Genomic DNA, 27275 nt, shown 5'->3' on the forward strand with positions numbered 1-27275 from the left:
CTCATCCTGTGAAATAGGAATTAATTAAAATAAGGCATGTAAAGCACTTAGCATAATGCCTGGAATAAAATATATTTAATAAGTGTCAGCCATTATGTTGCCCAAGATTACCAACTTGTTCAATGCTGGAATCCTAATTTCACAAACATTTCTCTGTCCTTTATATAAACTCTGTTTAAGCCTATAGACCTGAGGACATAGTAGGGATGGTATATGGGAATTTGTGTATTTTATGTGATTATGTGTTAGCTTGGAAATGTAGACTTTCTTATTTTGCCATTAACTCACTGCTTTAAATCTTCTTCCCATCACCTCAAACTTATTCATCAAATCAATTTGCTCTTCAGATTAATAAACTGATTTGCAAATGACAGTCAACTCAAACAAATTTGAGGGAAGAAGATACATTTATTGGTTCATATAACAGGAAGTTGGGAAGTCCAGGGATGGAGCTGAGTTCAAGTACTCAAAAAATATAATTTCTCTCCAATCTTGGGTCTGATTTTCTCTCTCTGACCCCCTTAACAGAGAGAGAGAAAGAGTCGCTCCTTAACTCTTTTTCTTGACTGAACTCTCTTCTCAACTAAGCCCAGACTTTTGGGCTTCCATGTTCATCCCTGCATTGTCCAATTTTAGCAAGAATTCTGCTAAGTCAGTTTAACCAGAATCTCCCATCCTTGATATCTTATCACCCTCAATGTCTCATTAGGTTCCTTATCTTCCACCATCCCCCAAGTGATGTCTGATCTCCCTGGCCTGACTTCAGCAAGAATCCTGTTAAGTTGGTTTAGCAGGAACCCCCCTTTACACCTTATGTTTCCTCTTAGTAATTTTCTATCCCCTATCTATCCCCAACCTACTCCTTAGCTATAAATTCCCACTTTTCCTTGTTATGTTTGGAGTTGAGCCCAATCTCTCTCCCCTACTACAAAATCCCACTGTAGTGATGCCCAAACCTATCTGATAGTACCCCTGAATAAAGTCTGCCTTATCATTCTTTAACAAGTATCAGGAATAATTTTTTTTCTTTAACATCACTCCTACTGAGCTTGGGTTTTGCCAAACTGGGACAGCAGGAACATTGCTACAGACAGTTTCAGGATTATGTCATCCCAGTTTACCAGCCCCAGAAGAAAGAGAAAACATCTCTCTCAGCATCTGTAAAAAAAAAAAAAAAAAAAAAAAAAAGATTTCTCACAGCAGCTATGTGAAAGATGCATTTTCAAAGAATGCTTAGGAAAATTTTATCAAGATAGTGCATACTAATGCCATATACAATATTATTGCTTTGGACTATGTGTATTGTTCTTCCCCAGTACTAAAATATTTATCTTGTAGTACTTAAGAGTCTACTACAGCACTAAAATGTATATCTTGTTTTAGTACTTAAAAGGTCTACTACAAGGAGCCAACCCTTACCGACCAATGAAGAGTGTAAAAGGTGCCTATTTCAACTGCGAATCGCATTCTGGCCATCTCTTCATCCTAAAGCATTTTCTTTGAGGCAGGCCCTTTTAATTTTAGACAGTCTGGTGAGATTCTTGACCCTGCTTGATACACCCAGTAGGATAATAGAACCACTCATGCTTCGTGCTGCCAAGCTCCTTAATTTCAAAAGAAACAGGTCCTGGCCCCCTCTTCAACTCCTGTCTTCACATTCCACACCTCACCCCTTTGCTTTTCTCTGACCTAACTCTGGCCTCTTAACTGATTCAGAATATGCTGAGTCCAGAATGTTAGTGGCCTGCTGGGTTGTTGTTTTTGTTTTTGTTTTTTAATACACTTTTTTTTTTACAGCAGTTTTAAGTTCACAACAAAATTGAGTGGAAGGTAGAGAGATTTCCCATATACCCCATGTGGCCCCCCCACCAGCCTCACACATTGTTAACATTACCCACCAGAGGGGTACATTTGTTACAACTCATGAACCTACATCAACTCATCATCCAGAGTCCATAGTTTATGTAAGGATTCACTCTTGGTGTTGTACATTCTATGGGTTTGGGCAAATGTATATATATGTATAATGACATGCATCCACCATTATAGTATCACACAGAGTATTTTTTTTCACTGCCCTAAAACTGCTCTGTGCTCCACCTGTTGATTGCTCCCTCCTCCCTAACCCCTGACAACCACTAATCTTTCTACTGTCTCCACAGTTTTACCTTTTATAGAATGTCATATAGTTGGAATTGTACAATATGTAGCCTTTTCAGATTGGCTTCTTTCACTTAGCAATATGCATTTAAGTTTCCATCATGTCTTTTCCTTTTAGAATTCAGTAAGATATGACTTGCCCACTAAGAAATTACACTTTGACTCAATACCTCTTGGTATATCAAAAAAAAAAAGTGTTTCTCTGGAACGTACCAAGTGTTCTAAAAGATCTGCTCTTTACTCCAGTTTCCCTAGGGTATTTTTGGCAAGGAGTCTTTAATACACATCCAGCTGAGTTGATGCTAATATTTGTCACCACCTGGAATGTAGTTCTTGTCAACCTGAACATACTGCAGATTCCCCAGGGGCTTCTTTTGTACTTGAAAAATAGATAATATTTTTAGATGGCTCACTGCTAGGGCATGGGATATGCATGTCCCCTGAGATACACTATGAAGAAACACACTGAGAGAGTGGGACAGGTAGGTGAGAGAACAAAGTTTTGTTCCAGTTGAATCAGGGACCTATTAGAATTCTGATGGCAGGAAGTCTGCAGACAGGCCATTTGAGGAGAAGGATTTTTGGATGAAGTCAGTAAAGGTCAAAGTGAAACAGAAAAACTCACCCTCAGGACTGTAAGTTTATATTTTGAGGCAAGGTTTGAAGTTTTATAGTGGGCAGCCAGATCAAACAGAGGGGCCACAGAGTCAGCCTTCTTATCATTTAAGATACTGTTACACAGTCCATTCACATTTAATGTTGTTATTGATATGGTTAGATTTATGTCTGCCATTTTGAATTTGTTTTCTCTATGTTTCATATCTTTTTTGTTCTTTTCCTCCTTACTGCCTAGTTTCACATTAAGTGAATATATTCTAGTGTATCCTTTAATGACTTCTTTTGATGATCATACTAGGTAATAAAGTTTTTATATACACTGAATTATTTCCTTAAGATAAATTCCTAGAAGTGGAATTATTGAGTCAAGAAGTTGGCACAGGGGCTTCCCTGGTGGCGCAGTGGTTGGGAGTCCGCCTGCCAATGCAGGGGACACGGGTTCGTGCCCCAGTCCGGGAGGATCCCACATGCCGCGGAGCGGCTGGGCCCGTGAGCCATGGCAACTGGGCCTGTGCGTCCGGAGCCTGTGCTCCGCAACAGGAGAGGCCACAACAGTGAGAGGCCCGCATACTGCAAAAAAAAAAAAAAAAAAAAAAGAAGTTGGCACATTTATAAGCCTTTGATATCCATAGCCACATTTCTCTCCTAAGGAGTCATTGCAGTTTACATTCCCACTAGCAGGGCCTTTATGTGTTGTTGACTGATCCTAGGTATCAGTCTCATAGAGAGTTTAACTTAAGTCATTATAACTGGCTCTTATATAAATGTTGAAATTTGAGCTGAAATCTAGTAAGTTAAGGCTGATTTAATGTTCAGAATTGAGGATCAGCTATGAAATGAGCTTTCTTGGTATTTAGCACCTGTTGTTATTTAATGGTAATTATCTTGATGAATTTCCATGATAAAGTATAGCTTTTCATCTCAGATCCTACCATGTCTCAGCCAATCTCAGAATGAGAATGAGGACAAGGACATATTATTGATCTATTTGACCAAACCTCAACCAAAGTTAATGTTGGAGAGATGTAGCACTTGCTTTCTTTAAAGCAAGTCATTCTGAGTTTGAGGCCTAAATTCCTAACATCTTTCCCTCCATAATGTACAATCAAAATTTTTCTCCTAGTAGTAGTGATGGTTACACCAATTTACATATGTGATAAAGTGCTTAGGACCACACAAACACACAATTTATCAGTGTCACTTTACTGCTTTTCATATGTTACCATAATTGTGTAAAACATAACTATTGGGAGAAATTGGAGAAGGGTACAGGGGACCTCTGTACTATCTTTGTGGTTTCCCATGAGTCTATAATAACTCCACGATAGAAAGTTAAAAAAAAAAACCTTTCTCTAAGAGTTACCAGAGGAGCATTTTAAATTTACTTTTTGCATAGATAATGCCTTCACATGGTTCCAAAAGTCTTGCTTTCTCCCCGCGACCCCATTTCTATTGCTTCTCTTAACTTATTTTCATCTATACTGTTCTAATATATTTTTATGTAATACAAGCAAATATGGATGTATATTCTTACTTTTTCCAGCTTTCCCAAACAAAGGATATGTGTTAGTCTGAGTCCTCTGAAAAGCTGTTGCCAAGACGGAATTAAATGTAAGAGTACTTCCCAGAGTTGTATTTGTTGGGTCAAAGGAAAAATGTATTTGAAATTTATAATATTTCTAAAATTGTTCTCCATAGGTACTGTAACATTTTGTACTCCCACCAGAGAAGTAAGAGATGTTGGTTTCTCTTCAACTTGCCAAAAGCATGTGCTGTCAAACTTTTGGATTTTATGAATCTGGATTTTGTGATGTGATTTTAATTTGCATTTGTGTTATGATGAGTAAGTTTGAGCATCTTTTCATGGTTTTAAAAGTCATTGGTATTTCTTTTTCTATGGACTGTCTGTTCTTTGCTATTATTTCTACTGGGTTAGTAGGTACTCTTTATGTGTAAAGGAGATTAGCCTTTGTCTGTAATGAGATTTGCAATTTTTTCCAAGTTGTAATTTGTCTTTTGTCTTTGTTTATTGTGTTATGCCATTCAGAAGTTATTCTATGTAGTAGAATAAATCCTTTATTCACCAAAAGACAAAATGTATTTGAATGTTCAAAGCAGCATTATTTAAAATAATCTCAAACTAAAAGCAATAAAAATTTTGTTCATCAACAGCAGAATGGATAAATTGTGGTATATTTGTACAGTGGAATACTATACAATGAAAATGAATAAATTACTCCCACATAAAACAATATGAATGAATCTCACAAATATAATGTTGAATAAAGTAATACATATTATATGATTCCATTTATATAAAGTTCAAAAACAGAAATGTTAGAAATCAGAATAGAAGTTACCTTTAGGGAGAAGAGAAGTTGGGAGGTGATTAGGAGGGGATACAATAGGGTTTTGAGGTGCTAGTAATGTTCTATTTCTTGGATATCATGGAGGTGGATATTTAGGTGTGTTCACTTTGTGCTAATTTATTGAGATGTACACTTAAGATTTGTATATTTTTATATATGTATGTCATACTTCAACTGAACTTTAAAAAGTTAACCATGATTGGGCTTCCCTGGTGGCTCAGTGGTTGAGAGTCCTCCTGCCAATGCAGGGGACACGGGTTCGTGCCCCGGTCCGGGGGGATCCCACATGCCACGGAGCGTCTGGGCCCGTGGGCCATGGCCGCTGAGCCTGCGCATCCGGAGCCTGTGCTCCGCAATGGGAGAGGCCACAGCAGTGAGATGCCCACGTACCGCAAAAAAAAAAAAAAAAAAAAAAAAAAGTTAACCAGGATAATCCAAAATTGGAATTAAGAAAACAATTCCATATGCACTAGCATAAAAAAGAATACTTAGGAAAATGTTTAGCAAATGAAGTATAAAATTTATGCTCTGAAAACTACAGAACATTATTGAAAAAATTTAAAAAGACCTAAATAAATGGAAAGATATTCCCTGTACATGGATCCTAAGATTTAATATTGCTAAAAAGGCAATACTCCCCCAAATTGATGTACAGATTCAACATAATCCCTATCAGAATCCCATTTGGCTTCTTTGCAGAAATTCACAAGCTGATCCTAAAACCCATAAGAAAATTCAAGGGTTCTAGAATAGTCAAAACAATCTTGAAAAAGAATGTAGAGTAGTGTAGAAGACTTACACTACCTGCTTTCAAAACTTACTAAAAACCTACAGTAATCAAGACAGTGTGGCATTTCTCTTGGGTATAAACTTAGGGGTGGAATTGCTGGGTCATAGGGAAATGCATGTGGTAAGCTTTAATAGATGCTGCCAAACAGTTTTCCATAGTGATTGTACCAGTTTACACTGCTACCAGGTCTCTGTGGGAGTTTCAGTTGCTCCAGAACCTTGTCATCTGTTGGCATTGTCAATATTTTTAATTTATCCCTTCTGGTAGGCCTATAGCAGTATCTCATTCTGGTTTTAATTATTTATATTTCTGTGATTTCTTTTTTTTTTTTTTGTGGTATGCGGGCCTCTCACTGTTGTGGCCTCTCCCGTTGCTGAGCACAGGCTCCGGACACGCAGGCCCAGCGGCCATGGCTCACGGGCCCAACCGCTCCGCGGCATGTGGGATCTTCCCGGACCGGGGCGTGAACCCGTGTCCCCTGCATCGGCAAGCAGACTCTCAACCACTGCGCCACCAGGGAAGCCCTTTCTGTGATTTCTAATGAGACTGAGAACATTTTCATTTGTTTACCGGCCATTTAGATATCTTTTTCTGTGAAGTGCCTATTCAAGTCTCTTGCACATTTGTCTACTGGGTCGTCTGCCTTTTTCTTATTGATTTAGATATTTTTTCTTTAGATACTCTGGATATAATACATTTATTGACTAAATGTTATATATATATTAAAAACATTAAATATATTATATTATTAATATATATTAGTAATATATAATAATAATATATAATTATAAATTTGTATATTTATAATTATATATAATTATAAATATATAAAAATTATACATAATTATATAATTATAAATATATAGTTATATATATTTTAAAAAATATAATATATATTAATATGTTATATATATTATATATAATATATGTATGTATATATGTGTATAATATATAATATATTGCATATTATTATATATATATATTATTGTATAATATATAATATATATAACATATATATAATGTAACTTCCAGTAAAATGCATTAGAGGTTCTTCCACCTCTGTTTATGGCTTGATAGCTCATTTCTTCTTAGTGCTGAATAATATTTCATTTTCTTAGATGTACCATAGTTTATTTATCCATTCACCTATTGAAGGATATCTGGGTTTCATCCAAGTTTTGAAATTATGAATAAAGTTACTATGAACATCTGCGTGCAGGTTTTTGCATGGGCATAAGTTTTCAACTCCTTTGGACAAATACCAAAGAGTACAATTGCTGGATCATTCAGTAAGAGTATGTTTACTTTTGTAAGAAACTGCCAAACTGTCTTACAAAGTGGCTAGATCATTTTGCATTACCACCAGCAATGTATCAGAGCTCCTGTTGCCCCACATCCTCAACCAGCATTTGGTGGTGTCAGTGTTCCATGTTTTGGCCATTCTAACAGGTGTGTACTGGTATCTTGTTGTTTTAATTTGCATTTCCCTGATGACATATGATGCGGGGCATCTTTTCATATGCTTATTTGCCATCTGTATTTCTTTGGTGAGGCATTTGTTAAGGTCTTTGGCCCAATTTTTAGTGGCGTTGTTTATGCTTATTGTTGAATTTTAAGAGGCTTTTTTGCATATGTTAGATAAAATTTCTTTTGCAAATATTTTCTCCCAGTCTGTGGTTTGTCTTTTCAACCTCTTGACAGTGTCTTTCACAGAACAGACTTTTCATAGATCATGCTTCAAACAGGTTTTTTTTTTGGCTGCGCCGTGTGGCATGTGGGATCTTAGTTCCCCCACCAGGGCTTGAACCTGTGCCCCCTGCAGTGGAAGCATGGAATCTTAACCACTGGACCCTCAGGGAAGTGCCCAGATTTTTTTTTAATTTGTCAGTCTTTCCTAGTTGTTCTTAGGAAGGATGGTCTGAATAAACTTAATCTATCATTGGATTGGCAGCTCCCTAATTGTTTTCTTTGAAATGCTTTTTTTTTTTTTTTTTGCGGTATGCGGGCCTCTCACTGTTGTGGCCTCTCCCATTGCAGAGCACAGGCTCCGGATGCGCAGGCTCAGCGGCCATGGCTCATGGGCCCAGCCGCTCCGCGGCATGTGGGATCTTCCCGGACCAGGGCACAGACCCGTGTCCCCTGCATCGGCAGGCGGACTCAACCACTGCACCACCAGGGAAGCCCCTGAAATGCTTTTTTAAACTATAGAAGTACAGTAGCATGTTCCCAAAAATGGAAAAAATGTACTCACAACTTTATCCCCCTAACAAACACTGCCAACAGTCTGGGCTGTCTCTTTCTGGTCTTTTTTCTTATGGGTACATTTTTACGTAGCTATGCTTGTGTTGCTCAAATAATTTCACATGCTGGTTTTTTTCCCTTACCCTTATCTCATCAGTATTCTACCTAACTACTTCTTATTGTAAATATCAATTTTTTCCAAAAGCTATTAAATTTTTAATCATTGTCCCAAAAGAAGACCCACAACTACTTCTTACACCCAGTGAAGCAGCTAGCCTATGCACAGTGAAACTGAGTGATGGATAGAACATAGAGTGGCCCACGCTGCTGGTCCTCTTGATCATGGCTAATCAGGTTTTGCCAGTGGAGCTGTGGAGCCAAGAAGCCAGGTATAGGGGAGCAGGAATAGGAGATATTATCATAATTAACAATGCCTTAGCTGAGGAGACCTCATATTCAGCCTATTTCAGCTTCCTGCCCTTTACTCTGAGCCACGGAAGTCTGTCAGCCTGCAACTTCCTCTAATCCCTCCTCTGCTTCAGTCTGCTCAGTACGTCCACACAGCTCCTTTAGTATCCATCCCAGCAATGCTATCAGCTTCTGCCCAAGCCTTCCAGTTAAGAGATGGCCTTATCTATTCAGCCCCATGCTAAAGTATTCCCGTCAGTTTATACTTAAACCCGTCTTCTTCAACACCTGTCTATCTGGTGGAGCCGGTGATTAATGAGTATATTATAGGCCTTAATTTAAAAAAAAAAAAAAAACTTGCCAAGTCACGACAGTTGATACTCTCTCCTTCATCTACTAGGAATGTTCCTGTGCCAAAGATTGCCTGATTTTTGAAGGACCTGTTCTTTAGAAAAGCAGCTCTCAACCTTTTTTCTGCTCTGATACATTTGACAAATGATATTTAAATGCTCAGTATACCCCAGTGCACCATTTTCAGCATATGTGCTGTAACTCTACCCCTTTCTGTCTCACACAGCAAAGCACACCTGAATGGAAGTGAGTAAAAATGGCATATTACAGAGATAAACTTAAATTGTCTTTATCTTTCACTGGGTAAAACATTCACAAAATTTGACATGATATTATTTAGTAACAAATCATCAAGGTTGAAAACCACTGCTTTGGAGAAAAGTAGTGATTCTTCTCATCAGAAAGCAGTTACTGAGCACCTTTTGATGCACAGCACAGATCCATGTTGCAACCCAATATGTGGTTGGTCATAAGCAAACTAATTTTGTTATGGTTTTACCCTCAATATAAATTAAACTTACAGCTCCATGATTTTATGCTTTATACTTTTCTCAGTCTTATATATATGTAGTTTATTGGTTCTTCAAAGCCCCAAGCCTGTTTATTTTCCAGTGAAGTCATTGATACAATTCCTAGAATCAGGAATCCAATTGTACTTTGCTCCCCACTGACTGCCCCATGGTCCATCCTTATTTCTAGCCCCTAATCTTGGGTACTTTTGCCATCTTAGAATTAAGATTGCTTGGGATAAATATGGAAAAAGTGAGGAGGGGACAAGCCATTTCTCTAAGGGCAATGATTTGTTAGGCACCTCTACAGGACCCATAGAGTAATGTAAATTCTTTGCCCAAACTCAGGAAGAGCTATATATATAAAAGAGACACTCCTAGGATACTTGAGAGTTGTTTCCTGACATGAGAATGATGGCTAATATCATGGGTCCTTTCCAAAATCCCAGGCAGTTAAAACTATTTCTGGGGGAATTCCCTGGCAGTCCAGGGGTTAGAACTCCATGCTTCTACTGCAGAGGGCACGGGTTCGATCCCTGGTCAAGGAACTAAGATCCCACATGCCTCGTGGCTCAGTAAATAAATAAATAAATAAATAAGCTGAAGTTTAAAAAAAAACCTACTGTAAGTCCCCTACATACGAATGAGTTCCATTCTGAGAGTGAATTTAAGTCCAATTTGTTCATAAGTCCAACAGTTAGCCTAGGTACCCAACTAACACAGTCGGCTATATAGTACTGTACTGTAATAGGTTTATAATACTTTTCACACAAATAATACATAAAAAACAACCAAACACAAAAAATAAAGAAAACATTTTTAATCTTATGGTACAGTACCTTGAAAAGTACAGTAGTACAGTACGACAGCTGGCATACAGGGGCTGGCATCAAGTGAACAGGCAAGAAGAGCTACTGACTGGAAGAGGGAGAGGAGGTGGGAGATGGTAGAGCTGAAGGATCGTCAGCAAAAGGAGACGGAGGGCAAGCTGCAGTTTCACTCAGGCCTGACATTGATGGCACAGTTCCAACAAGGAGCCAGATACACGTTCGCATCTTTGAAAGTTCACAACTTGAAGGTTCGTATGTAGGGGACTTACTGTATTTGTGGCCTTTGTATTTCCAAGGGATAAATGCAGATGAATAGAAATTGTTAAATAGCTTAAAATACTCATTTCTGCAGTTACCTGGAGAGGTGAGAGCAAGAAGCCAATGTGAACATTAGGGTTTAATATGGTTGTAAATAATCCTCCAAAATGGACACTCTGGAGGGGTTTTTACCCCTTTCTGTGTTCAAAATTCAACCTTTCTCATTCTGTATTAAATTGTCTCTTCTTCAGTATAAAAACTGGTGCTAACCTAAAGGTGCTTTACAGAGCTCACTATTTTGTAGAACTGCAATGCCATGTGTCAGGCTTCGATTAAAATATTTACAAAAGATTTGTAAATTTTTTTTTTAATTTGGCCGTGCCACGGGACATGTGGGATCTTAGTTACCTGACCAGGGATCAAACCTGTGTACCCTGCATTGGGAGGGTGGAGTCTTAACGACTGGACCAACAGGGAAGTCCCAAAAGATTTGTAATTTTTGATGAAGGAAAAACTTTTTTACAGCATTTATACCTAGAGATATAAAGTCTTTGAGCACAAGGTATACACCTGCCCAAGGGCTTAGAGAAGATGTGCAATACAAGTGAGAGAATATATCATTACTGAAACAATTTCTCACAGGGTGCCTTTACCTATAGTGCTGTTGTAAGCCACATTTTTCAGATAGTAAATATTTTAGACTCATGGGTCTCTGCTGTGTCTATCCAACTCTGCCCTTGTAGTAAGAAAGCAGCCATAGACAATACTCAACAAATGGGAATGAGTATGTTCCAATAAAACGTTATTTACAAAAACAAGCAGCTTGATACTCAAACTGTACTACATTTTCATGAAGCTTGCCTTTATTATAGGTAATTGTCATGTTAAAGTGCAACTGATTTTTAAATGCAAGTGTTCAGTGCAAATTTGTGTAAATAAAGTGCATAATTTTTCACCTGGCACAAAAAAAGTGTGGGCCCACCATATTCACTGATGTAGTTAGTGGTTATTTTTTTCCCTGTGATAGTTGTGGCAATCAGAAATTAGCTGAGGCAGAGCTCTTTGCTGGGGAGCCTGTAGCAATGTTCCTGATTTGCCTAGAGGTATCTTACGCTGTGGAAATGCTGAGAGAGACCATGGTGAGAGCTGCTACAGGACTGGGCCATGGAGCAGGGTCCAAGTTCATTTTGTTCTTTCTCCCTACTATCCCATAGTCCACTCTCACTCCCAGCTGTGTTATTCTGATCTTGGATTTGTGGAAGAGTTCTGTGGGAGACTTTCATCTACTTATTTTCCAGGTGAGATTCTCTTCTCTATTCATGAAATTGAAAGCTGATTAATATTCCCTTCAGTCTAGACACATTTGCACTGTATCTTGCTAAAATTTCACAAAATATAAATGCCCTTCCTGTACTAAAATAGATTTTCTCCTACTTTTATATTTCCTTGGACATTTCAATAGTGATTTTGAAGAGAAAAGAATGAAATGGAAAAGGAAACTTGTTTAAATGGGTCCAGTGCCCATTGGCAGTTCTTTTATACCATGACTTCTCTTCTCTCAGTACTTTCAAGAGTTTTCTCAGGAGGACAGTACACGGATGGAACACACTGAGCCCTTGCATATCTTAAGAGCACTTTCTTTTCTCTTTCCCCCACCCCCCCTTTAAAAATTTTATCATGAAACAGTTAAGTTATACACTTGGTATTAGCTCCATTTCTCTAGAAAACAGAGCCCAGGGAAAACTTAAGTACTAATTCCTTTTAAGGAGAGTGAGGGAAAAGGGAAACAAGGCAGGAATGACTGGAAAGCAAATATAAGGTGGTGCATTATAGAACCAGCCCAACTGTCACTTAGCCATGCCAGGATGTTTCTGGGCAGGCAAAACAGAAACATTGTGCTTCATAACAATCTGATAGAGATGGAGAATAGAGATAGAATTCATCTGCCTGTCTTGTAGCCAGCCTCCAAGATGGCCCTTAACCACCCCATCATATTTATATTGTATTTGTAATATAAATGTACTACTTATAAATATTATAATTAACATAAATAAATAATATTTGTGTATTTCCCATACTTTTTTCTTCATAAAAATGAGAGGAGGGCTTCCCTGGTGGCGCAGTGGTTGAGAGTCCGCCTGCCGATGCAGGGGACACGGGTTCATGCCCCGGTCTGGGAGGATCCCACATGCCGCGGAGCGGCTGGGCCTGTGAGCCGTGGCTGCTGAGCCTGCGCGTCCGGAGCCTGTGCTCCGCAAAGGGAGAGGCCACAGCAGTGAGAGGCCCGCATACCGCAAAAAAAAAAGAGAGAGAGAGAGAGAGGAAACTATATACACTTGTTTCACTTATGTACAAGAGCATATATACCTACCTCATCCTTTTTAATGGCTGTATAGTATTCCATTGTGTGGATATATCATAATTTATTCAGCCAGCCTCACATTTAACTTGTTTCCACTCTTTCACTATTATAAATAATGATGCAGTGAACACCCTTACACGTAAGTCATTGTGAGTTTATCTATTAGCTAGAAAATTCCAAGAAAGGGAAATGCTTGGTTAAAGGCTATGAGCATTAGCATTATACATTTCCACAGGTACTCCTAAATGGCACTCCAAAAGTTTGTTTCTATTTATGTTCCAACCAGCAGCATGTAAGAAAGCCTCTTTCCACACCGTTCCTAAACATATTTTATAATCAAACATTTTTATTTTTGTCAATCTGAAAAATGAAGGTGGTATCTTATTTGGGTTTTTTTGTTTTGTTTTATAAATTTAATTTTATTATTTATTTATTTTATTCATTTATTTTTGGCTGTGTCAGGTCTTTGTTGCTGCATGCAGGCTTTCTCTAGTTGTGGCGAGCAGGGGCTACTCTTTGTTGTGGTGCACAGGCTTCTTATTGCGGTGGCTTCTCTTGTTGCAGAGCACGGGCTCTAGGCGCACGGGCTTCAGTAGTTGCGGCACGTGGGCTCAGCAGTTGTGGCTCACGGGCTCTAGAGCACAGGCTCAGTAGTTGTGGCACATGGGCATAGTTGCTCCGTGGCATGTGGGATCTTCCCAGACCAGGGCTCAAACCCGTGTCCCCTGCATTGGCAGGTGGATTCTTAACCACTGCGCCACCAGGGAAGTCCTCTTATTGTTTTAATTTGCATTTTCTTGTTATGAATAAGGTTGATCAGTTTCAAGATGATGAATGAATAGGTTTCTTCTAGAAAATCACCTCAGGGACTTCCTTGGTAGTCCAGTGGTGAAGAATCCGCCTTCCAATGCAGGGGACATGGGTTCAATCCCTGGTCAGGGAACTAGGATCCAACATGCCACAGAGCAACTAAGCCCGCACACCACAACTATTGAGCTCACGTGCCTCAACAAGAGAGCCCATGTGCCGCAAACTACAGAGCCCACGTGCCCTGGAGTCCACACACCACAACAAGAGGGAGAAAACCTGCATGCCACAACTAGAGAGAAGCCCAAGCACTGCAACGAAGAGACCGCATGCTGCAACGAAAAATCCTGCATGCCACAACTAAGATGCAACGCAGCCAAAAAAATAAATAAAATTTAAGGAAAAAGAAAATCACCTGAAAACAAGGAAAATGAGAATTGAAAATTGTATCTTAGATAAAACTAGGAAACAGATATAACTCAGAATTATGGCACATGAAAAGTAGTTGGAAGGAATGTAAGTGCTCTGGCTCAGAAAATGTAGTCAAACCCAGGAAGTTCCAGAGTTCCTTTAGGGATTTATTGATGCCATCAAACATCAGGGTCACAAGATGGCTACTCTAGATGTAAGCATTAGTCCAACTTCTTATTCAAAGGCAGAAGGCGAGAGGTCATAGGTTGGGAAGCTATAAGCACGCTCTCATATCTTGTCTCTTTTATCAGAAAATGAACTCTTTCCCAGAAGACCCCCAGCAGATTTCCTCATATGTCTTATTAGTCAGAACTGGGTCCACATGTCCATCCTTAGATGGACATGTGGAAATTGGGAATCTGGAAGAGGGGATCAATTGTTTTGACATATATTATTGATTAATAAACCACTCCCAAAGTGAGTGGCTTAAAAGACAATTACAGTATTTTATTATTACCTCTCATTGTTTGGGTGATTGGGTGAGGTCAGCTAGGCAGTTTTGTTTGGGATCTGTCCACAATTGCAGACAATGCTGGTGTGGGAATCATCAGAAGACTTACTCATCTACACATCTGGTATCTGTGTTGAGAAGATAATCAGTTGGGGCTGGAACCACTGGGGCTCCTTGGGCATCTCACTCTATTTCTCTTACTCATAGTTTTCTGGACTTCCAACATGGCTACTCAGGAATTCAAGGGTACATGTTCTGAGAAAAAGACCTTGGCAGAAGCCATATTGCCTTTTATGACATAACATCAGAAGTCACACATTACTTACTCCATCTTCTGTTTGTCAAGTGAGTCACAAAAGCCTAACCAGTTTCAAGGGGAGAGGAAAGAGAATCCATCTCTTGATGGTGAAGTGACAAGTTTCAGGAAAAGCATGTCACACCGGAAATATTAACATGGCCATTTTTGACAATATACTATCCCTCAATTGGCTTTTACCAATCATGATTCATCCTGAGGAACTAGGCATGTTGCAGCCCTGAGTAAAAATTAGCATTCATCATATATTGCTGGTGGGAATGTAAAATAGTACAGACACTGCTGAAAACACTTTGATGGTTCCTCAAAAAGTTAAACGTAGAATTACCATGCTACCCATCAATTCTACTCCTACATAGATACCCAAGAGAACTGAAAATAAAACCTTGTATAAAGAATGTTCATAGCAGCATTACTCATAATAGCCAAAAGGCAGAAACAACCCAGCTGTCCATCAGCTGATGAATGGATAAACAAAATGTGGTGTATCCATTAAATAGAATATTATTCAGCCATAAAAATGAAGTACTGATACATTCTACAGCATGAGTGAACCTTGAAAACATTATGTTAAGTGAAAGAGGCCAGACACAAAAGGCCACATATCATATGACTCCATTTATATTAAATGTTCAGAATTAGAAATTACATAGATATAGAAAGCAGATTAATGATTGACAGGGGCTGGGGAGACGACTGAATGGGGATTGATGCTTAATGAGTACAGGGTTTATTTTTGAGATGATTAATTTTACCTCACATTTTTTTTTTTTTTTTTTTTTTTTTTTTTTTTTTTTTTTTTTTGCGGTATGCGGGCCTCTCACTGTTGTGGCCTCTCCCGTTGCGGAGCACAGGCTCCGGACGCGCAGGCTCAGCGGCCATGGCTCACGGGCCCAGCCGCTCCGTGGCATATGGGATCCTCCCAGACCGGGGCACGAACCCGTATCCCCTGCATCGGCAGGCGGACTCTCAACCACTTGCGCCACCAGGGAGGCCCTACCTCACATTTTTTTTAAATTGGGGTTCTGTTAGATAAGAAGTGGGAGAATCACTGGTTGGCAGCCAATTTCCTGTTTTATGAAGAAGAGAAAGTTTATTGGTCTAAAAAAGTCTTTATTTCTCTTTAATCTGAATTTTTTTTTTTTTTGCTTAATGTAGAATTATAGGTTGACATTTTTTTCCTTCCAGCCCTTTGAAGGAGTCACTCCACTGTCTTCTGGCTTGCATAGTTTTTTATGACAAGTCAGCTATATTTGTATCTTTGTTCCACTTTATGTAATGTTTCTTTTTTTTCTCAAGCTGCCTTCAAGACATTCTCTTTGTCTTTAGTTCTCAGCAGTTCAAACATGATATCTCTAGCTGTGTTTTTAGTTATCCTGCTTAGTAGTCTCTGATCTTCTTGGATTTGTGGTTTGATATCTGTCATTAATTTTGGAAAATTCTTGGCCATTATTTCTTCAAATATTTCTTCTGTCCCATTTCCTCCCTCTCCTCCTCTTCCTCCCTCCCTCCCTCCCTCTCTCTCTCTCTCTCTCCCCCACCCCCGCCAACTTTCTTCCCTCCCTCCCTCTCCTGGGATGCCAATTGCATATATGTTAGACTGTTTGATATTGTCCCACAGCTCTTGGATACTCTGTTCTGTTGGGGGGTTTTTTTCCCACTTTTTTCTTTGTGTTTCAATTTGGATAATTCTATTGAATTATCTTCAGGTTCACTGATTCTTTCCTTCTCTGTGTCAAGATTACTGATGAGCCAGACAAAAGAAATCTTTATCTGTGTTACCAGGTTTTTCTATTTCTAACATTTCCATTTGATTCTTTCCTAGCATTCTCATCTCTCTGCTGAAATTGACCAATCTGATCATGAACTCTGTCCACTTTTTCTACTAGATCCTTTAACCTATTAATCATAGTTCCCTTCATTTCCCTGTCTGATAATTCCAATATCTGTATCATATCTGAGTCTGATTCTGTTAATTGCTTTGTCTCTTAATAGTGTGTGATTTTTCTCTTCCTTCTTTGTATGCCTAATAATAATACTTTGTTGAAAGCTGGACATCTATTGCAAGGCAGTAAAGACTGAGGTAAATAGTTTTTATGCCTGGAAATGGGCACACCTTTCCTTCTACTAGGATTTAGTGTGAAAGATTGAATCAACCTACTCAGACACTGACTTGTGTTTGGGTTTTGTTTGTGCTATGGATACTGTCAGTGCATAACAGGCTTCAAGTTTCTCTAACATTACCTGTGTTTATGGTTGAGGCAGGTTGTCCACAGGCAATGTCTACCCCACCCTCAGCTTTACACCTTCCCACAGTGCCTGCTCCTCAAAAAATGTCTCCCTCTATACTCTTGATGCTATTTTAGCAGTAGACTGCTGTTGCGTGTTACTCGATACTTACAAACCTCCTTGGCAGGGCAGGGGAGGCATTCTCTGTTTTTCTGATTCATCATCAGTTTAATTTTTTTAAAGACTGGTTTATTATGTTTGATTCAAATTTGTTATATGTAGATTTTTGTTTTGAGACATGTTTTCGCATTTTTAAAAAATTATGTTATTTATTTATGGCTGCATTGAGTCTTCATTGCTCTGCATGGGCTTTCTCTAGTTGTGGTGAGTGGGGGCTACTCTTCGTTGTGGTGCGTGGGCTTACTGTTGCAGTGGCTTCTCTTGTTGCGGAGCATGGGCTCTAGGCATACGGGCTTCAGTAGTTGTGGCTCGCGGGCTCTAGAGCACAGGCTCAGTAGTTGTGGCACACGGGCTTAGTTGCTCCACAGCATGTGGGATCTTCCTGGACCAGGGATTGAACCTGTGTCCCCTGCATTGGCAGGTGGATTCTTAACCACTGCACCACCAGGGAAGTCCCTCAGCATCAGTTTTATATAGGCACTGTACCCCCCGGGTCTTATGGTTAGGGCCTCCTTTATGATCCTACCCCACCCTCTGTTGGAAGACCTCTAATGATCTGGGTCTCACAGGGGTAAGGGTTTTTTTTCACCTTTCTCCAGATGTAGCTGGTCTTCACCAATACAAGACTTGCTACCTGATGACAGGATTTACTGCCCTTCGCCCAGTGGCTTAAGGCTTTGGTTCTATAGGGAAGATAGGGGAGAAGGATCTGGGTAGGGCTTGATGCCTTTCCCTGCAGTGGCTGTCCTTCCTTTCCCAGAGGCCTGTATACCACAAGGGAAACTTTCTCAGGACTTGCACGCTGCCCTGATCTTTCTTGTGAACACATAGTAAGGTCCATGGAGAAGAGTCTGCAAATGAGTGTGAATTGCCCTTGTACTTGTGGCTCCCAGAGTTTCTGTATTCTCACACTGGCCTATATTTGGCATTTAGTGATTCCTTAAAACTTATAGCTGAATTCTTACTAGCTTGATGGTGTCCGGGGGTGGAGTCAGCCCCAAACAAGCAAGTGCATCTGTGCTATATCTCCTTGGAGGCACCTGTCTTTCCTAAGATTAAGATTAGATTGCCCTGGAACATCAGCTCTCTGATAAATTCCAAAAAGTTATGAATTTGCAGATTGTCTTGTGATTTTTTTGTTGTTGTAATAGCTGAAGCAATGCTATTTCCAGCTTCCCTTTGTCCTAAGCAGAATGCAAAAACCCCTGAGAAACTGTTTTATAGCTAAATCTGTTACATGTACTTGAATGCAATTCATAACTAATACAAGTACCAACTAGCAACATTACTCAAAAATAAATTCTAAATGGAGCAAAGGTGTAAGCATAAAGAAATAAAACCGTGAGTACCTAAAGAATTGGGGAGAACTTCTATAACTTCAGAGAGCGCAACCTTTCTAAGTTTTCTTAAAACACAGAAGCCATAAGACAAAATATTAAGGCTAATAAATTTGACTACATAAAATGCAAAATTTTCTGCATGGCAAAAAAAATCATCATTAACATCAAATAACAAAAACATATTTGCAGAGGGCGGAGATCAAGATGGCAGAATAGAAGGATGTGGAGCTCACCTTCTCCCACAAATACACAAAAAATACATCTACACGTGGAACAATTCTCACAGAATACCTACTGAACATTGGCAGAAGACCTCATACAACCAAATCTGCAAGAAAGATCACCATGTAACCGGGTAGGACAAAAGGAAAAAAAGGAATTGGTACAATACCTGCGCCCCTGGGAGGGACCTGTAAAAGGGGAAAGGTTCCCTCACTCTGGGAACCCCCTTCACTGGCTGGGAGATCAACCAGGACAGATAGGGAGCTTCAAAGGCTCAGAGGAGAGTGCAGCAGCTGGCTTGCGGCAGGCAGAACAGAGAGAGACCAGCACAGACAGTCCCAGCCACCTCGCTGCACTCCCCAGCCCGAAACACACGTCTGCTGGTGTGCATTGGGGAGTGGGTGCTGAAACTTGGGCTTCAGCATATGGACCTGGGGAGAGGACTGGGGTTGGCTGCGTGGAGAGGGTCTGAAGGGACTGGAGTGTGGTCCAGGCCACAACCAGGGATGTGCACAGTATGGAGCCCAGGTCCTGCATAGAAGTCGCATTGTTAACATGCATGCAAAGGGAGGGGCAGGGCCCCCGCCCTAGTAACCTCATTCTCTGCGTGTTCACAGTGGGCGAGGGTCCACCTCTCCGAGCTGTGGGAGCACACAAGCACCATCAGGCTTCCCACACACAGAATCGGGGCTGAAATCTGAGCTAATTCCCAGTGGCTGTGCGACTTTTGCAGATTTGCGCCACCAGCGGCTTTGTAAGTGCAGGGGCTGCAGAACATTCAAGAAGATTACTGGTGCTCCCGTGGCTGGAGCAGGTCCAGCATTAGCAGTGGCAGGCTTTGTGGGCCTGCACACACAGAGGCAGGGCTGGGGTCTGGGCTGATTCCTGTAGTTCCCATGGCAGGTCCAGGTGTACAGCTACAAGAGATCTAGGTACTGGACGTCAGCGGATCTGCACCGGCAGCTTTGTGAGCACAGCGCCTGAGGGACATCTAGGCAGATTGCCAGCATTCAGGTGGGGCCAAGGACAGTGCCAACAAGTGTACTTTGTGAGCACACAAAACAAGTGATAGGCGACACCACAGAGTGCACTTCCTAGTGGACAGCTCCTGCAAAGGAATACTCAGTGGCTCCTCTTCCAGTGGGAGCGCTCCAGTCCCACCTACCTCATACTGCAGCTTAGAACCAGATCTGGGGGCTTCTACTCCCACAGCTAGGGAGCAGACCCTGCCCCCGACAGGGACGTGACAACCACAGAGCAAAGAGGAGGCCCAATTCAACATCTGGTGCAGGCTGTGGTTCACCAATACCAATCACACCCCCTATCAAGGGGATAACAGCCAGCACACACTGAGGAAAGCTGTGGAAGGCATCCATACTAAAAATAGCCCTCACACCAAAAACATTAGACTTATGCAGGCTACACAAGGATGCTCCCACATAAAAACAGCCCTTACCACAGTAGATAACTGTTTCTCCTAAATTCATAGTCAGAGAAATATAAGTAAAATGAAGAAGCAGAGAAACCACTCCCAATTAAAAGATAAAGAGAATTCCCCTGAAAGAACAAACAATGAAACAGACCTCTCCAGTCTATTAGACCCCAAGTTCAAAAAGGAGGTAATAAAAATACTGAAGGAATTAAGAAAGTCTATCGATAGAAATGCAGATGACTGTAACAAGGAATTAGAAACTACAAAGATGAGCCAATCAAAATTAGAAAACTCACTTGCCAAGATGAAAACCCAGCTAAAGGCAATAAATAGCAAACTAAATAGTGCAGAAGAACGAATAAGTGATCTGGAAGACAGATTAATAGAAATCACCCAATCAAAACAGCAAATAGAAAGACAATTTTTTAAATGAAAGCAATATACGAGACTTAAGGGATGATATACAGCAAGCCAATCTACACATGATAGGGATCCCAGAAAGAGAAGGAAGAGAAAAATGGATCAAAAATATATTTGAAGAAATTATGGCTGAAAACTTCCCAAATCTAAAGAAGGAAACAGATACCCAGGTACAGGAAACACAGAGGGTCCCAAACAAGATGAACCCAGACACATCTACACCAAGATGTATTATAATAAAAATGGCAAAAGTTAAAGAGAAGCAAGAGAAAAGCAAAATGTTAATCACAAGGGAACCCCCATAAGTCTATTAGCTGATTTCTCTACAGAACATTTCGGGCCAGAAGGGAGTGGCAAGATATATTCAAAGTCCTGAAAGAGAAAAATCTGCAACCTAGTATACCCAGCAAGATTATCATTTAGAATAGAAGGAGAGATAAAGAATTTTTCAGACAAGCAAAAACTAAAAGTATACAGCAATACTAAACCTATCCTAAAAGAAATATTGAAAGGTCTTCTCTAAATAGAAAAGAAGCAAGAATCTATAAGAAAGAGAAAATCACAATAGGAAAAAAAAATCACTTAAAAGAAGATGTGAAAGGGAACACTCTTGCACTGCTGGTGGGAATGTGAATTGGTACAGCCACTATGGAGAACAATATGGAGGTTCCTTAAAAAACTAAAAATAGAACTACCATATGACCCAGCAATCCCACTACTGGGCATATACCCTTAGAAAACCATACTTCAAAAAGAGTCATGTACCAAAATGTTCATTGCAGCTCTATTTACAATAGCCCGGAGATGGAAACAACCTAAGTGTCCATCATTGGATGAATGGATAAAGAAGATGTGGCACATATATACAATGGAATATTACTCAGCCATAAAAAGAAATGAAATTGAGCTATTTGTAATGAGGTGGATGGACCTAGAGTCTGTCATACAGAGTGAAGTAAGTCAGAAAGAGAAAGAAAAATACCGTATGCTAACACATATATATGGAATTTAAGAAAAAAATGTCATGAAGAACCTAGGGGTAAGACAGGAATAAAGACACAGACCTAATAGAGCATGGACTTGAGGATATGGGGAGGGGGAAGGGTAAGCTGTGACAAAGTGAGAGAGAGGCATGGACATATATACACTAACAAACGTAAGGTAGATAGCTAGTGGGAAGCAGCCGCATAGCACAGGGAGATCAGCTCGGTGCTTTGTGACCGCCTGGAGGGGTGGGATAGGGAGGATGGGAGGGAGGGAGACGCAAGAGGGAAGAGATATGGCAACAGATGTATATGTATAACTGATTCACTTTGTTATAAAGCAGAAACTAATAAAAAAATAAAATAAAATAAAAATTCAAAAAAAAAGATGTGGTATACACACACACACACACACATACACACACACACACACACACAATGGAATATTACTCAGCCATTAAAAAAGAGTGAAATAATGCCATTTACAGCAACATGGTTGGACCTAGACATTATCATACGAAGTATGTCAGACAGAGAATGACAAATACCATATGATATCACTTATATCAGCAGCCCCCAACCTTTTTGGCACCAGGGACCGGTTCTGTGGCAGACAATTTTTCCACGGCCCACTGGTGGGGGTGGGGGGGAGGGTTCAGGCGGTAATGCGAGCAATGGGGAGTGATGGGGCGTGACAGGTGATCTCTAGAGAATGGGGATGGACTCTCAAGAGATGTTGTGTACACCCTTTAATCCCCAGAACACAGAATTCCCAAAAGGATCTCCTTTTCTACAGTTTAGAAATACTGAATACCAGGCTGTGGCCTAAGCCCCAAAAGAGAATGACTCCAGGTTCTACCTGGTCATGTTCCTGGTGCTGCCCCATCAGCTAACCATTGGCTCCCCCATCTGCCTGGTTCCTTCTCCTAGTTCAGCTTCTCAACACAGGTCAGCAGGGAACTCACCCACCTCCCAGTCTCTCAAGGCCCTGTGCTTCCAGCTGTTGTCTGAGACCTTGCCCAATAAGCCCCAGGCCCTCAGCCCAGCCCACCATAACTTGCCAAATGGCATTTCCCTAGGGAAAAAAAAAAAAAAAGTATATGAGTAAACACCCAGCGGATGCAGGCCTCAGGGTTTACAGGACTAGGGGAGGGCAGGCACAATCTCCAGGCCACACACTTGCGAAGAGGCAGATGTCACTTCATCAGTAACAAACAGTTGCCATGTTTCCCTCCCAGCCAGGGCTGGCTTCCTCAGGAGGGGAGCGTGCGGCAGCTCCTTTGTGCAGATTCCTGCTGCCAAACCTGCGATGCCATGGCTCTAGAGATTCAGCAGGTGGTGGTGGGTGAGAACACCCTGATCTCCCCCACTTCAAGGAGGCCGTCGCAGGGCTGCTCCTACCTAGAGATTTTGTCCACGTCTAAAGTGTCTTCTGAGCAGAGTCTGGAGCATCGTTCCCCACACTCCAAAGACCTTTCACTTCCATCTGCAACCCTCACAGTGTCACAGAAATCCTTAACCCAGTCAGCTGCCCAGTCAACTGGTGCAGCCAGCATCTGTGATTACTGGGCTGAACACCTCAAGCTAAGGCAGGGATTTCAAGTACCAGAGGTGCCCAAGAGCCCAGAGACTATGTTTTCTTCAAGGTTTGAGGAACCTAAGGTTTCAGTGAACCTGCAGATGATGCAGAGCAACCCCAACATTGTCTATGGGAACCAAGGCCAGCAGCCCTTGAATCCTCAGGTTTCTCTGCTGACCCTGAACCAAGAAATCACAACCTTGACACATGCTATGGCCTTACATATGGTCACTGTCCTCCCTGCCCACCTGTTATTCCTCAGTACTGAAGTCTGGAGGCTTCTTGAGGTACATGTAAAAGGACTGATGCACTTCCAGAGGTGGGGGCTCCCCAGACGTGTGGAAGAGTCCCTGAGGCAGCTTATACCAGATCTGCCATTATTTTACCACCCTGTACATAACCAACCAGTTTCTTTCATCCAGAATACTTCTCAGTTCTCTACTGAGAAATTTGGGACCGTTTCATACCAGAACTGGGGTTCATATATGGCCGGCCAGCCCAGCCAGGTCTTCTGGGTTTCTAAATGGTCCATTATGGACCCAGAACAAAGACACTACTACCAGCAAATCCCAGACAATATGGCTCTAGCCTTGCCCTCTCCAGCCCTTAAAGAATTAAGTGGCCTTTATCTAATGCCTGGGCAACAGACTAACGACTCAGTGGGCCATGTGCAGCTGAAATACAGCCAGCTATTCTGTGGCCTCCCTTCTCTGCACAGTGAGTCCCGGGTTGACACTTTCTTGGGTTCTCAAGGCCTCTCCATGAACAGGAGCATGTCCAAGTCCCCCTTGAAGGATCCTTTTCTCTTCAAGGAGCTCTCCTTCCTCCCTCTGATGCCTAAAACTCTACCCCAGTCAGCTCCACCCTCTTCTCCATCTTCCCCAAATTGGATTGCTCCACCTGAGTACCAACAAGCTCAGATCAATATCCCGTTTCTGACCCTGGATGAGTGTGAAGCCTTGGAGTGGCACCTGCTGCAGAGGCAGCTCCAGCTTCAGTGGGGCTTGCCAGATGTTTTCCAGAGAAATCAGCACACCCAGAGCCCCATGCAGTATAAGCCCTGTGACAAAGCCCAGTCTTCTGAGACTGTAAAAACTTCCTGGTCAGGGCAGCCCATCTCAGTCCTCACAAGGGAACTACTCTTCTTCCCAGAGCATTCCAGGAGGCTGCTGGAATTCCACCTCCAGAGACAGTTGATTCACCATCGCTGGGGCCTGCCCCAGAAGATCCAGCAGTCCATCCATTTGCTCCTGTCCTCTGCTGATGAGCAGACTCTCTCCTGGAGCAGCACAGCCCTAGACAATCTGAACGTCCCCCAACCTACAGCTCTAGAGGGCATTGGCGTTGGCAACCCATTCCCAGCCGTCAAGGACCCAGTGTGTCAGTCCCTGTGCTGCACTTGTTTGACCAGGCCAAGGCAATACTGCAGAGCCACATCGACTCCAAATGTGGGCAGATTCACCAGGGCAAGGTTCCTGTGTGCGTATGTGGCTCCTGGGAATGCAGAATTCCTGGGGGCCTGGAAGTGGCTCCCTTTACCTGCACCCCAGAAAGCAAGCCCCTAGAACTACAGGCAGCAAATGATCCAGACAAACAACAGAAAATTACACCCTGGATGCCAACGGCCCTTGACCAGCAGCAGCAAGCCTCACCAGATGCTATAACTGAACATCCTAAGCTGCCCCAAGCCAAGTCCGAGGGAGCCATTGAAAAACTGGAGACAACTTTACGGCACAAGTATCTGGCCTTCTTGTCAGGGATGTCTGCTCTTTATTATGTGGCTCTCTCCATGACCATGGCCCCAGCAATAACTTCCCAAGCTATGAAAACAGAGATGGTGCCTGGCCTGTCAAATTCCCAGTAGAACCTCTGACTCAGATAACCTTACCTGAAGAGCAGGGTCTAAGTCCTGGGCCAGGCTTTCAAGATGCCAACGAGACTTGTGCACACATTGCAGGTGAATTCCAGGCTGAAATGCAGATGGAAGGAATAATCAAGATGGTGCCTCTAGAAAGCTAGACAGAGCCTGAGAAGCCCTGCTCACTCGGGGAACCCATCTTGGCCAAGCTAAATTTCCATCTGAGAAAGAAGATCCTAGAGATACAATTGGGAATTCCCCTAAAGGCAAGGGAGTCCAGGGAACAAACTGTAGCAATGCCAGAGAACATATGGAGACAGGAGTCTCTTGGGAGTCTAAACAACTACGGAAAAACACTGCTCCACGAACTCCCCATCCCACCAGATATGCCACGTGCCCTGGATCCAGAATGGCTCCACCTCAAACAACAACTGGCCACTGAGTTAAAGGCAGTGCATCAGAAACAGAAGCAACCCAGTTCCAGGGCAGTACCCCATGATTCTGTCCACTGGGCCTCCAAGATCTCACAACCCAGTGGGGACATGACAGAGACCCAGGTGCTTTGTGTTCAGCTGGAGGCCAGTGTGAACAACCCCAGTCTAGAGGAGCCCCAAAGCTCTGACAAGAGCAAGGACTCAGCCTAAGACCCCACACTGGCAGAAAAGAGAGACAAGCCAGGCAAACCCAAAATGGCAGGGGACCACGGAGAAGGGGATGCCGGGTTTGCAGTCTTCTCCACAAGAGAAAAAAAGCCACTCTGCTGAAGCCCAGAGGCCATAAGGGATGCTTCTGAACAGGACACCCTGCAGCCCCTGGCAACAGAGACATCGCTATCACCTTGGTGCTCCCTGTCAGCACAGTCCCCAGCATCACCCTCAGCTTAAATTCCCAGAGGTACCTCCTGGAGTCCCTGAGGGGAAAGACCCTGAGAAGAATGACCTGCAAGACAGTCAAGCCAAGCTCAATGTCATCTTCAAACCAGCAAGGGTTCCTGAGAATGTCCAGCCTGTGGTGCCCCAGGCATCATAGGGCCAGCCTTTCCTGGGCCAACTCATTCCAGGTAAGCCATTGCAGGGCCAAACTCTACAAGGTCAGGTTTTGCAGGGGCAGATGATGCCAGGCTATACTCACAAGAGACACAGCCTTCCAGAATCTGGCTTGAGAAATAAGATGAAATCTTTTCTACACTGTATTAACCCCAAAACAAAAGGCAAAGGGCATGAGGAATCCATGTCCTCCACATGTGAGAAAGTGGCTAACACAAGAAAAGAAAATGTAACAAAGAGCCTGGCTCCAGCCAAAAGTCCCAAGGGGCGAACTAAGACAGAGGAGGCGAGAGGGGACCCAAAGGCCCAATTTCTGCCTACTGAGAAGCAGGTGGGCCTGGCCTTCTTGGATGGTCCTCATTCCCCAGACAGTAAGCTCTGGCACCGCTCCCATTCCCATCAACTCCACTCTGCCTCAGTCCTGGGGATCCTCCGTCGCTGCCCTCAGCACTGTCCTCAAGTGGCTTGTGCCATCCAACCAGGGGACCCACCCTCACTCTCACCTCTCACCTTGGATGGAAACATTGGTCTGCTCGAGAAGACCCAGAGCATTCGAAAGACTCTGTAGTCTCCTCAACGTCTGCATCCCTTGAAGAGGAGTGCTACTGTCGTTTTCATTAATGTACAGGTGGGCAGAGTGCCACCCAAAATATACTCAATATCTCTAAGCAGAGAGGTGTCTGTCTGCTCCTTCTCTCTACTGTGGTGTGTTCAGGGAAGGCATAAGGGAGGTAAATGTCCTTCTTATCTAGGGAAGGAGTTTTAACTCACACTTAAGCTGGGTAGCACTCCACACAACAACCCCCCCTCACTGGACTGTGGATAAAGGAACTGGAGCAGAGAAGGAAGGCCCTTGTCTAAGGTACATTGAAGGTAAAGGTCAGGCTTGACTTATATTATGGCGTCCTTGGGCCCAGAGGAGCAATGTGGACATGAGGATAGTACTGCCAAGAAGGAGTGGCCAGGAATCCCACAGGCAAAATTCACTGATGACTTCTATATATGCCCACAATCTGGAGGGGAGTGCCAGGTTTCCTCCCTTGAG

At 42.2% G+C, this 27275-nt stretch overlaps 1 protein-coding gene across 1 annotated transcript in view; it reads left to right on the forward strand.

Moving 5' to 3' along the window:
- The window catches only part of LOC132491625 (protein SPATA31F1-like), a 31641-nt gene extending 4843 nt beyond the window's left edge, over positions 1 to 26798 (forward strand). Inside the window, 4 exon segments of the mRNA XM_060100477.1 lie at positions 22986 to 24702; positions 24705 to 25167; positions 25170 to 25936; positions 25938 to 26798. Of these exon segments, the coding sequence (XP_059956460.1) occupies positions 22986 to 24702; positions 24705 to 25167; positions 25170 to 25936; positions 25938 to 26798 (3808 nt within the window).
- The last annotated feature ends 477 nt before the right edge of the window (positions 26799 to 27275 follow it).

Source organism: Mesoplodon densirostris, chromosome 6 (genome assembly GCF_025265405.1).
Source record: "Mesoplodon densirostris isolate mMesDen1 chromosome 6, mMesDen1 primary haplotype, whole genome shotgun sequence".
NCBI lineage: Eukaryota > Metazoa > Chordata > Mammalia > Artiodactyla > Ziphiidae > Mesoplodon > Mesoplodon densirostris.